This window comes from Haliaeetus leucocephalus, unplaced genomic scaffold, assembly GCF_000737465.1.
Source record: "Haliaeetus leucocephalus isolate CR32 unplaced genomic scaffold, Haliaeetus_leucocephalus-4.0 Scaffold137, whole genome shotgun sequence".
NCBI lineage: Eukaryota > Metazoa > Chordata > Aves > Accipitriformes > Accipitridae > Haliaeetus > Haliaeetus leucocephalus.
Window position 1 is genome coordinate 2,398,112 of NW_010972573.1, and position 13,554 is coordinate 2,411,665.

The 13,554-nt window shown below is 35.4% G+C and overlaps 1 protein-coding gene across 1 annotated transcript in view; it reads left to right on the top strand.

Annotated features, from left to right (window-relative positions):
* Positions 1-13,554, top strand: part of KIAA1468 (KIAA1468 ortholog) — an 85,196-nt gene that overhangs the window by 55,596 nt on the left and 16,046 nt on the right. Inside the window, exons 18-26 of the mRNA XM_010585998.1 lie at positions 277-424; positions 3,549-3,705; positions 4,269-4,392; positions 5,472-5,520; positions 5,959-6,038; positions 6,902-7,008; positions 7,658-7,757; positions 12,524-12,606; positions 12,790-12,853. Coding sequence (XP_010584300.1) covers positions 277-424; positions 3,549-3,705; positions 4,269-4,392; positions 5,472-5,520; positions 5,959-6,038; positions 6,902-7,008; positions 7,658-7,757; positions 12,524-12,606; positions 12,790-12,853 — 912 coding nt within the window. The remainder of the gene's footprint in view (positions 1-276; positions 425-3,548; positions 3,706-4,268; positions 4,393-5,471; positions 5,521-5,958; positions 6,039-6,901; positions 7,009-7,657; positions 7,758-12,523; positions 12,607-12,789; positions 12,854-13,554) is intronic.

The window sequence follows — 13,554 nt, forward strand, 5'->3', positions numbered from 1 at the left end:
AAAAATGTTCTTTCAGAATATCAGTTATGTTCATCGACATGAATTACTAAATGCCAAAGGCTATATTGCTTGAATCTTTTGAGTAGAAGTGACTTAAGGGTGACAAGGGGATTTGGATGGTGACACAAAGCTTGTGGTTAGCATAAATTACTATATAATTAGTGTCTCTGTGTAGAAGCTCATCACAGATGTGTTGATCTCTTGCCAGGGAATACATGCCTAAGCAACAGGTCATCCAAACTGAAAGCTTTTAAGTAAATGTCTTGTTTGTTTCAGGAAGGAGAACATGGCTTGGATGAACATAAGCTCCACATGTATCTGTCTGCTCTACAGTCATTGATTCCTTCACTGTTTGCACTGGTGCTACAGAATGCACCTTTCACAAGCAAGGCTAAACTTCAGGGAGAAATACCACAAATAGAAGGTAAATGATTAATTTCCAATATGTGGAATTTTTATAAACTTAAGTACAATTCAGTGACAAATCTCAAGTCACTATTAAGTGCAAAGGAAGAATTTCAGGAAGTAGTCCATAGTCTTCATTCACTTGGGATTTGTGTGTATTTAAGGTTACTACATAAACATAAGTTGCAGAATCTATGTGTAAACTTTAGATTTTTTTAGGACACTGTCTGTACAATAATGATTTAAGTTTATATCCCCAAGCCTTTTTTCTAATCCACCTGTTCCTTATTTTGTATTTTCATATATAGCAAGTACAGAGAAGGAAATTCAGGGAACCTATGTTGTGTTGCGAATTTTCTTTCTTCAATGTTGCTGAGTTGACAGAATTTTTTTTTTAAGGCAGATTCCACCATAGGAAGATTTGTCTTGACTTGTCACAACTTTTTTTCTTTGTTCTGTTTTTCCCTTTTTGGGAAAACATCTTTCTACTTCCTGTCCTCCTTCTGCTCCTACTTCATTCCTATGAAAGAAATCAGTGTGACATGAACCCTTATCAGATATTTAACTAATTGCAAATATCAGCTTATTGATGCAGAAGAAATATGTAAGTCATTAATATTTATGAAATGATTGTCAGTAGAATAAAGGAGAGCTAAATGGTATCATTTTGGATTTTTTTTTTCTGTATTTACTTAGCAGTGTTACAGGCAAAATGGCTTATTTGCACCCAGAGGCATAGCTTTATGTAATCCAATGAGAGTCTTGCAATGAAATACTTTGTTGTTCTAATACACAACATAAATTGTGGAAAAAAAAATACAGTTTTGCCTTCTGATTTGCCACTTAAATGTTTTTTCATATTGGTGTCCCTTAGCAAATCCTTAAGTAATGTGTCCTTTTTCTACCCATTTCTGTGCTTGAGAGACCTGATTATCAGAAAAAGTTTTTAATTCCTTTTTCATTATTTCTTGCTACTTCTTAAAAGAAGCTTTTGAGAAAGCAAAGCAATCCTTAATTAGACTTCCTAAAGGTTTCTGAAGAATTGATTTCCACTAATAGCCAAAAATAGCTTAAGAAGGCTGGCCTCAGTTTCAGTTAATTCTTACAAATAAAATTTATGAAGTGGGAAAAATACAGCCTAGTGCAGGATCTTCACCATCTGTTATGTATCTGTGTAATATCTCAGCAGACTCAATGGCCTCATAGTGAAGTTATACTTAGATCAGCAATCCTAGCCTATAGAATGTTTTCTCCTGTTACAAATACTTTTTAAAGATATTTATTGGTAATACCTGCCCCATGCTGATAATAGTGCTGTGTGTGAAGATGCAAAGCAAGGGTAACAACTTTAAAGCAGAATTTGGAAAGTAGTTAGTGGTATGTTACTGTGCAATATTAATGTGAAAATATTAAACATGCTGTGGTAAAACTTGTTCAGCTGACTTGAGTCATTTGAAGATGAACACTTTTTTCCTTGAGTGGCTACTATTGAAATAAGGAATTCAAACGTTTCAGCCTTCAGCCTAGTCTTGACAGTTTCTTCTTCCACAAAAGTGGAGGAAAAAATCTCATGTACTTTTCACTAAACCAGTAGCATTGCAGGAACTGGAAGCTTGCGTTCTTGAATTTTGCAGTAGGAAAGATGATATTCTTGTTGCTTAACTTCATTGCTGAATAATTTTAAGCATGCTTGTCATGAATTGAGAATAATAAAAGCAATGTTGGTGTAGCAGGCTTTCAATCTCCAGATATTTTAATGGTCTAGAATTTTTTTGAGGTCTTGCTTTTTATGTGTGAATTATTCTCTTCTGATAATTAAAATAATGAAGGAGTTGGGGAAGGGAGTGGGGAGTGTCAAAAACTGCTTCATATATAAAGATTGTAGCAGTTAGATGATTAAAGTGTAGTGCTAGGAGTCAGGAAACCTTGCCTGCAAGTCACTCTACTGTAAATCTGTGGTGTGTTCTTAGGGATCGTAGAATGTTTTGGGTTGGAAGGGACCTTTAAAGGTCATCTAGTCCAATCCTCCTGCAGTGAGCAGGGACATCTTCAGCTAGATCAGGTTGCTCAGAGCCCCGTCCAACCTGACCTTGAAAGTTTCCAGGGATGGAGCATCTACCACCTCTCTGGGCAACCTGTTGCAGTGTTTCACCACTCATTGTAAAAAAATTCTTCCTTATATCTAGCTGAATCTACCCTCTTTTAGTTTAAAGCCATTACCCCTTGTCCTATCACTACATGCCCTTGTAAAAAGTCCTTCTCTGTGACTAGAGGGCTGCTCTAAGGTCGCCCTGGAGTCACACTGTCAGCTCACATACAGTTTTTCTATCCACTAATACCCCCAAGTCCTCCTCCACAGGGCTGCTCTCAATCCCTTCACCCCCCAGCCTGTATTGATACCAGGGATTGCCCTGACCCAGGTGCAGGACCTTGCACTTGGCCTTGTTGAACCTCAGGAGGTTCATATGGGCCCACTTTTCAAGCTTGTCCAGGTCCCTCTGGATGGCATCCCTTCCCTCCAGCATGTCAACCGCTTAGTGTTGTCTGCGAACTTGCTGAGAGTGCACTTGATCCCACTGTCTATGTTATTGATGAAGATACTAAACAGTACTGGTCCCAACAGAGACCCCTGAGAGACACCACTTGTCACTGATCTCCATCTGGACATTGAGCCATTGACCACTACTCTCTGCATGTCACCATCCAGCCAATTCCTTATCCACCAAAAAGTCCATCCATCAAATCCATATCTCTCCAATTTAAGGAGGATGTTGTGGAGGACTGTGTCAAAAGGCCTTACAGAAGTCTAGATAGATGGCATCCCTGGCTCTTTGCTTGTCCACTGATGTAATCACTCCATCATAAAAGGCCACTAAGTTGGTCAGGCAGGATTTGCCCTTGGTGAAGCCATGCTGGCAATAATAATTCCATAATGTCCCTGTACTGGCATTTTCTCTTTTTAAGTGAGGTTTATGTAATCTCTTCAAAGGTGGATTTAACTCACTGATTTTTAAAAAGCAATTTGATAACCTTACACAGAAGGCACTGAAGAGTTTCAGACTTTCTTAGCTATCTTTACTGTCATCATCTCCAAGGTATTTTCATCTTGTTTTGTTCATGATCACCTGTCTCTGCTGTCACAGTCACTAGATTTCCCCGACCCGTATCGCCTCTTCAAGATGTGGCCATCATCATTGGAAGCCGCGAACAATTAGCAGTGTTGCTGCAACTGTACGACTATCAGCTAGAGCACGAGGGTACCACAGGCTGGGAGACTTTGCTATGGGTAGTCAATCAACTGTGAGTTAATTTGTATCTTATGATTCCTGATTTCAAAATGTGTCAAAATTAATAGTTCTTAGGTATGTTTATGTTTAACAATTATTAAACATATGAATTTTAAGTATGATTGTGTTTAAGAATTATTAAAGAGGAAAAGATAGAATTTTTTCAGGCATTCTAATTTTTATACTGAAATTACTTTGATTTTGTTCAGAAAATATCAACTTTCTAGCAGAATGTATAGGTAACTACTTGCTCCAAAATATTGTTTCGTTCATCTTTGCACTAGTATAATCAATTCGCTGTTGAAGTGAAGATTGTTGTATTTTGAATATCTAATTAAATATACCATTCTGCAGTAACAGACATTTGAAAATACAGGTCAGACTTTTCTGGCACTGAAATCCTTGCTTTCTTCAAGGGTCAGGAATTGTACAGAACATGTAGATAATTTTATTAAAATGAGTAGTGCTGTGTGTGTGTATATTTATTAATATAAACAGTTAATCTGTACAAATATAACTGGAGAGAAACAAAAGATCAGAGTAGTGTTTAATATCCTTTTGTTTCCTGATTTTTAGGCTACCACAGCTTATAGAAATAGTTGGCAAGATCAATGTAGCATCAACTGCCTGTGTCCATGAGTTCTCTAGATTTTTCTGGAGACTTTGTAGGACATTTGGGAAAATTTTTACAAACACTAAGGTAAGATATTACCTTAAATATTCTACAAAAAGAGTACTTTGATGATATATACTCTCCATATTTACGGTGTGTCTGAATACCCACACTTTATGTGACCATTCACATTTGCATGTCACATTGATGGTTTTCCATAGATACATGTAAACCTCTATTTGCATCCTTTTGATTTCTGTTTATGACCATTTTGGAGTGGCCTTCTCATCTTGCCCAACAAGGAAGGATTTTTTTTTTTTTTTTTTTGAAACTGTATTCTTCATATTTGCTTTGTGAATGGCGTAGAGAGTGAGAGAGATCATCCTCATTCTAGTGATTTAGCAACTTTCTTCAGAACAGCATACTCTTCAGTGTTTGTGGCATACATAAGTACTCCAGCCTGGACTGGACTGGAAATTTAAAATTAATGCTTTTCCTGCATGAAATATTTTCTATAGATGGTATCTAAACATTTTTATCAAGGAAATAACATCATTTTTCTCAATAAAGTAACTTCTGAATAAAATTCCAAAATATTTTAAAGGGAAATTATAAAACACGAGAGGATTACCTAAAGATAAAATTACAAAATGGAGTTAGGATTATGTGCTGCCTCCAGAGAGGAGACTAAAACCAGCCTCTGGGCTTTACACGCCCCTTCTGTAAGTTATCTTTAGAACCCTTGCTTCCGTAAAATTGTTCCGATACTGGTTATCACAGCTATATTTTGGAAGAGAGCACTTCACGGACAGCGAAGATACAAAACAATTTTATTTTTTTTTTTTTTTTTTTTTTACATATAGCTTGGTAAAACCATAAACCCTAAAGCCCAACTAAGCATATTGCCAAGAGACTTCAACTTCTGCTATCAGGAGTGCTAAATACTGCTACCTCGGTGTGGGTGCTCCATAGAAATTTTTACTCTTATCTCATGCTTTCAATTTTCGTAAAAGCTGGCTATGCTTTTTAAAGGTTTTTTTCTTTCTGTACCTTCAAAGCGTCCTTTTTCTGTTGTGTTGGGGGTTTTTTTATTCTTAATTTTTTTCCTAACTTAATTGATACTGGTAACAGGTTTTCTTACATGGGATTCATCATCCTTTGTGTAGGTAAAACCACAGTTCCAGGAAATCTTAAGACTGTCTGAGGAAAACATAGGTAAGTAGCTTTTTATTCAAATGATTAAAAATTCGTCTTAACCACAACTGGAAAAAAACTGTCAATCTCTTGTTCAAATAACATTTTCAAACTGCAGTTCTCAAATTTGTCATCTTTCTGAAATGTTGAAAATCTAATCTTATTCTGAATGGAACACTCTGAAGTTATAGATAGTGTGTGTGTAAAGTACAAATAAAATCTGACATCCAAATACCACTTGAGCATTATTTTAGCACGTGTGTGCATGTATATATGCATATAAATGTATATAAATTCTTCATGTATATATAAAAAGGTAAATATGTAATACTTAAAATACACACATACAAGTCTACCTTATGTATATATATAAAATATATAGCATATATATTTTACATACACACACATATATACATATATTTGTATATATAAAACCTAAATTCTTCACTGTTTTATTAGATTCCACAGCAGGTAATGGAGTGCTAACAAAAGCCACGGTTCCCATCTATGCAACAGGGGTCCTTACATGTTATATTCAGGTAAGTTTGTTTTTCTGTTTCTTTGTTAAATGTATAATAATACGTAGGATTTATTCTACTAAAAAACCCTTAGTGTTTTTTTTGAAAACATACAGTGCTGTCGTGCTTTGAAGATAAGTAGATAAGTGGGCAGCTGTAAACACATTTAAAAGCAAAGTTTTCTAGTCAGGTCTACTACATTGAGATGATAGTCATCAGTGTTAAAACCTGAACTCAGTAAATCTTAAAATGACATCTGGCATCTTCACCACTGCTAACTCTCAGACATTGACAGCTGCTGTGTGCCTTTATCCAAAATGTTACTTATTCCATAAATGAGTTCTTGGCCATTTAACTGTGACCCCTGCAAACATGATTTCACAAAATTTACTGAAATGGATAAGCAGGTAAATCACCATTTGAGGTGCATTTGGAGTCTTAAAATTTTAGCGTTACCTAGTACTAAAATAAATATTCCATAAATAATACTACCTAATCCTCCAGTAACCAGCAGTTATGGACTGGCATATATGCAGTTTACAGGAAGAAATAAATACTTGATCATCTCATAAAAGTTTAGTGGACTGTGAGCAATCACAAACTGTCAGGAGCCATGAAAATGCTTAAGTACTACTCTTAAACGTTTCTTTAGTAACGCTATTTGGGTAATTTATGCACGAGTATGTACTTAGTTGATGAAATAGTCTCTTCTTGTGTTTGCTTTGAAAGGTTCTTGTTCTTAAACCCCATTTTTGAAGTTCATAAGATTGTTAAAGGCTAAATCTAGTTTGTTCTTGTTTAAAGTTTGTCTCTTTCGTAGCTGTAGGTCATCACAACGGCAGCAATACTTTTACTCCATTTATCATTGTACGCTCTTCTTTCAGGAAGAAGACCGCAAGCTGTTGGTTGGATTCTTAGAAGATGTAATGACCATGCTTTCACTATCCCATGCTCCTCTTGATAGCCTGAAAGCTTCCTTTGTGGAACTGGGGTAAAGAATATACCTTGGAGTTGACTAGATATAAATACATTAGAAGTTTTTATTAAAAGCTGCTAATCTGGCTGTAATTTTAATAACCGTGATGCTTTGGGTGAATAAAGAGCATACTTCCTTTTTTTTCCTTCATGTTTCACAAAATTTAAACTATTAATCTCTAGATTAAAAATGTAGCAGTAAAAAAATTTCTGAAGCATAAAAGAGAAACAACAAAAAACCAAACAAAAAAACCACAAAAATCAGTCATTGAGAATAAAATGGAAGTTCATTTTGTATTTTCCATGCTGTTATGATGTGTTCTAGATATGTATTTGCATTCAGTTCAGTGTCATAATTTATTGAAAATTATGTTCTTAAAGGGTTTTTAAAAAAAAAATGAACTTCAAAATGCAATGTTTTCTAGATAGCAACATGTTGCATGTCCTTCAAAATGAGATGAATGTTATGCATCCTTCAGAAAGGATAAATATTGGAGTTTTAGATTTGTTGAGCAATGGATTCTTGAGACTACATTTTGTAGGCAAAGAACATATTCAGGGTTTAGGAGTATTTGGGGGGGTGTTTGGGGTTTTTTGTTTGGTTTGGGGGGGGGGTTGGGTTTTGTTGTTGTTATTGTTTTGATTGCCCAACTGTTTTCTTCTAGTACAAATCCAGCTTATCACGAGCTGCTATTAACTGTCTTATGGTATGGAGTTGTCCATACTTCTGCTCTTGTTCGATGTACAGCTGCTAGAATGTTTGAGGTAAGTGTTACCCAAACTTTTTTACACCTTTTTTAAAACTAGAGTTTATTTTTAAAAACAGTGATTCAGATAATGTTGCTACATTCCTGAAAAATTACAAATGGCTTAAATAAGTTGTGTACTGTGTGATGGAGCAGGAAGTTGTGCAGTTGCGTCTATACCTGTTCTCTGTTCAACAGCACATTTTTCATTAAGCAATTTGTCATTAGCCTCTTGCAAGATGTATGTGTGTTCTTTGATCTGCTGCTGACTTGATTGTTGCATTCTGATTATTGCATGCTGAAAAACATTTTCCAATTACAAAAACGCATTTCATTGCTAAACTGTGTTCAAACCAGAATTAAATATATTGTCAAATGTGTTTTGCTTAGGTCTGTAGATAAACAGAAACAAGCATCTCTGAGTTTTAACATTTGCTTTTGCTATTCAACACATCATCAGTAGCCTAATTCACAAGTTACCAGTTTTCAATACTTTTTATGTATACTCATACAATGCACTTGCACTGCAATTCAAACTAGTTTCTGTTGGTGCAAAACATGGTGGTAAAAATATACATTTAACCAATTCTGTATTTTTTGTAAAAATTAAAATAATTTACAATTACTTTACTTGCTACATAGTGACAACTTTATCTTTCCCTTAACATCTATTAATTTGTTCAGGGTAAAGACTGTTACATTTAACTAATAAGTTTTCTTTTATTTCCACATCGTGCCTTTGTCTTATCAAGTGTTAATTAAAAAAGGCATATACAGAAACTATGGCACATACTCCACTTGCTGAACAAAGAGATTACCTTTTTTTTGTTTGTTTCTTCCACATTTGACTAATTTGGATAACTTTGCAGTGGACCTCTAGCTGCACCTGCTACCTTGTATCCATTTGCAGAAACAAATCTCAACTCTGCCTCAGAAAAAAGAGCACTTAAACATTAGTGTTCTTTACTGCAACTTTGCAAGTCATTGCAGATAAAGCACTAAACAACCCCTTTAAGACATATCCTGAGATTTCAGGTGAAAACATCCAACCTTGTCTTTTTTTCTTTTTTTTCTTGTTTCTTCTCCCTTTAAAAAGGAGATGGCAATTTTTGGTCATCCTTAAAATATTTTTGAGTTGTTGTTTGGGTTTGGGGTTTTTTTTTTCTCCTTTTAATCTAACAAGAACATTGCTTATAATTTATATTCGTAATAATAAACTTTTTTTTTATGTACCATTAGCCAAACATCTGAAAGATCTCAGTTACAACAGGCTGTTGTCTTGGTTGCTATTTCTTTTCAAATTCAACTGCATGTTGAGTATTTTTAGGCAGTCCTGCATGCTATTTGACTGCTGGTTTCCTAGTATGCTTCAGTTTACCAAAGCATAGGTAACTTCATTGCAGGCACTTTTCTCACTTGAAAATAGTATAATATTGCCACTTCTTTGACAGGGAATTTCACCTGTGCAAAGAGGTGGTAATAGTTGGTTTCACTTTTGGAAGATTTCTTCATTCAAGGAATTTCTGACCTCTGAAAGGCTGCTGAATGGCAAAGCCCAGCAATTAGGTAGCAAAATAAAGAGTATGTCACCTGCAGGGCAGCTATATGAGAACTGTAAAGACTCTGAGCAGCACAGCGGTCTCTACAGCAGCACAGAGACTGCTGCGATTTGGGCCTGCCAGACTGCATTACCACACCTTTACAGACTGTTAAGAAATGGAAGGACACAGAATTGATTTGGAACCCTTCTACTCCTTCTCTCCTTCGGGGGCAGGAAGCTTTGTGCTACCATTTTTAAGGTGTAGTATGCATAAGTAATCATCGCACATTGATCTAGAGGAATGGAAACAGGATAAAAACTTGCGTTGTCTGTCTCACTGTAACCTTACATGGCTTTGCCCATCCAGCTGTTTCTGTTGCTTCTGTGTGAATGTTTTCAGTCAGTAGTTTTCCATTTGAATGATGATGCAAATGGATTTGATTGCTGCTGGTTTGAACATGAAGCGCATAGTTGAGTTATAAGCTTTCTTGGTCTGTTTAGGTTCAAGGCTAGCAACTCTTGTCTTCAGAATGACACCTGAATTATAAAGCATGTTTTATTTTCTGTGAGACAGAACAATGCTGCTTACCATGCTTTACCATAGTTAGAAGTGTGGCAGCCCACACAGTCATGAAGCTGAGATCATTCCAAATTGTTTGCTAATTATATAAATCTCAAGCATTTTTTTTCAAAGCACTACATTACCTCTAGGCTTTTCTCAAAATTAAGATTAGTAAAGAAAACTCAAGTCCCTGTTTGTTCAAAGTTGAAAAATAGTAAGCATTCTCTATTGTAATCAATGGGAAAATCGGTAAATCTGTATGTGAGAGTAAGATCATAATAGTAGAACAGTGAGCTATGTCCTTTGCAGCTTCCCCTTCCAGGTGCTTTGCAGCAATAATGCATACATTTTTACACAGCTTAGCAATTCTTTCCCCATTCTTCCTTCTCCAGTTATTATCTATAAGGGTGCAATATATTCACTGCATGTGTGCACTCATGCATGCATGCACATACATGCACACACAATTATTGCTTAATAAAAATTGATGCTTTGTATAGAAGGCTTCTGGAAAGTCAGGTTCCTTCCAATCTTTCACAATTTACTTTGGTTTAAATTCAGAGTTGGTAAAGCAGGAATGCTCAAACAAATAGCAGAATGTAAAACCTTCTCTAGTTAGAGGGTGTAAGTATTGCCTGCTTTTAGTACTGCGTGATATGCTGACAGCTACTGCTTTCCCCATGCCTTGTGGATCTTAAGTGTTCTCGTTACACTTGCTGGGGGGAAAAGCATAGAATTTAATTTGTGTTCATGATGTAACTTGAGTAATTAGGATGTAGCTAAATATTACAAAGACATTTCAAAGTTCTCACAGAAACTACTGATAAACTTTTTTGTTTATCCTAAAACCAGCAAATACATGCAGACTTCCTTACATGAGATACTAAATGGAAATGTCGAGGCTTTTCCTTTTCTATTAATGCAGACAAAAAACCTGTTTTGCTGAATATGGAGAAAGTTTAAATTTGTCATTTTTGAAAATTAGTAGTTTTTCATATGTAGAAAAAATGTAAATGGCATCTGCTACATATGCAGCAAATGTATGCTTATGTATAGCTACATATGTGAAAAAAAAAAAAAGTCAAGTCACCTATTCAAACAATTTCCACATATGTATGGGTAACAAATTTCACTGTGATCTCAGGTTTTAACATTTGGGATGTATTGCAACAAATATATCTTTTCTTTTGTTTGCAAAAAGACTTAGTGAAATACATTTCATGGATAATCGAAGGATTCTCCATTTTCTACCTGCATAGACCAGCAAGGGAAACTTGGGAAGTTTCACATACATACTGCTTGGATGGCGGTTAAATGTAAAATAGACCTGAATGACTTTGAGGAAGGGTTATTGGCATCTGGGAAGGTGCAGTTTGTCACATGGTAAAAGGTCTGAAAGGTATCACTCAGTGCAGGAAAACTACGTGTATTTGGCCTAGCTAAAGACATCTGTTTTGCATGTGACAGCAACCTACTGTAATAAATAGCATTCCATTGAGTTAGGAACAGCATTTAGATTAAACTGTCAAACTCAAATTGACATCACTTCAATATTTAATTATACATCGTTATATGTGTAATTATAATACATAATTGTTTGTTAAACTTTTGAGAGTTCAAGTGTTAAAACAGGTGAAAATAGAGAAAACATCATCATATTGTTGAATTTGTCAGGTTTGCGCTGATTGCCAGACCACTTCAGCTTTCTTCATGCCTTTGCATATATAAAGCACTAGTGTAGCAGTACTTGCTTAGCTTCTAATTTTGGTTTGCTTTTTGTGTTTTTTTTCTTTCTCTCTCTTGGTTGTGCCGTTCTTCTTCCCATGATACTGTGCTCGCTCTTTCCGTGCATCACCTGTGATACCCCCCTGCTCCGACCATTCAGCTGTTGGTGAAGGGGGTACATGAAACTCTGGTAGCTCAGAGAGTTGTTCCTGCTCTCATTACTCTCTCCAGTGACCCTGAAATGTAAGTTTCCTGACTGTCTTATATACCTGGCATCCCTCTTAATACTTAGGAAGAAATAACCATCAGTTCTGTTTCTTAATTCTAGCTGAACAAAAAATGCATTACTTTTAAACAAATTAAACTCTTAAGTTTAATTTAAATTTAAAGTTTAACTTTTAAACTTTTAAATCACTTATTTATTTGGAAATAAAAAGGTTTACTGCAACACCTAGAACTAAACTGGATAAAGTTGCTGAATGAACTTTAAATAGAAAACATAAATCAATGTCATTTAATTTTTCTGAGTTTTTTTATATTTAATCATATTCTCAGTTTTGAAATTTGCTTACAACATTTCTAGCAGAAAGCTGGATATTAATATGTTCTGTAATGCTATCAACTTTACTACTGCAAAATTAAATATCATCTGCATTACCAAAATGCAAAATAGTTTTGGCTGTATCTAATTTCTGATAGACAACCATAGTACTTCATTTCCTGGACATTCTGATGTGATATTTCTTTCAAGCTAAGGAGGGATGCTTTGCTAATCTTACTAACAGGTTATTACTAATAAATGCTAGAGCATGAATAGTCTCTTAATTGTTTTAATGTCTTGTGTGGGTAACTAAACTAAGAAAAACCCCAAGAGTCTGCCTGCCCATCCTCAGTCACAGCTAACCCAGTTCTTCAAGTTTACCAAACCGTTTTTTATTGCATGTTGACTGGTTTACAGCTGACTCTTCGAGGCATGAGTGAAGCCTTAGTTGACAAGCGGGTTGCTCCGGCCCTTGTTACCTTGTCCAGTGATCCTGAATTGTGAGTTTCAGATTGAGACCTTGAGTAAATCCTGTCTGTCTTTTTCCTGGTCTGCTTTTTTTGTTTTGTCATTGCTAGAAACTAATGTAACTTAAAGTACTAATTTTTTAATTTTGCTTTATTTTTAATTAATTTTATTCTTAATGTTTAATACATCTTAAAGACTCTATTTTTCTGTTGTAGTTCAGTAAGGATTGCAACAATTCCTGCTTTTGGGACCATCATGGAAACTGTTACTCAGAGGGAGGTAAGACACCTGTTGTCAGGCTGTTGTTTTTGTGGCATAAGAAGTGGGTGATTTTTGATAAATCCAGTAATTTCTTAATTAACTTGGGGGGGGGGGGGGGAAGCGTTTAAAATTTTTTTTTCCTTTTTTTTTTTTTCATCCAGAATGCTTTCCAGTTTTGCAATGGTTTGTGGCTTTTTTGGGGGTTGGGGTTTTTTTTTTGGAAACAAACCAGTGCTATTTTAACTAATAAAAACATATCAAACCAAACATAAACAAAGAAAAACAGATGCATAGAGGAGGAGGCCTGGGCTATAGAAGATGGGAAATCCCAGGCTCAAAATGTTTTTTTTTAAAACATTTTCCAGTACAGTTCAGAAATCCAAGTCCATCATTTTCAAATAAAATAGCTTTATTTTAAAATGCTAACCAAAAACTCATGGTGGGATTCAGTTATCTCCACATAAGTACATTGTACTGTTTCGGATGCTTTAGTATCCACTGAATCCTGCTTGGCTTCCAACTACTTTAGAAGGATACAAGTCTCTTGTAGTGCCTGTCATATCTGCTGGTTTAGCCCATGGTGTCCAAGATGGCATTAAAAGACATCATAGTAACATAACTGAAATAATCCTTGAGGGTAATGCGGAGATGCAATTCCTTCTTGTTTTTTAAATTCTGAAACTTTGGTAATAGATCAGAATTCTGAAAAAAGACACCTA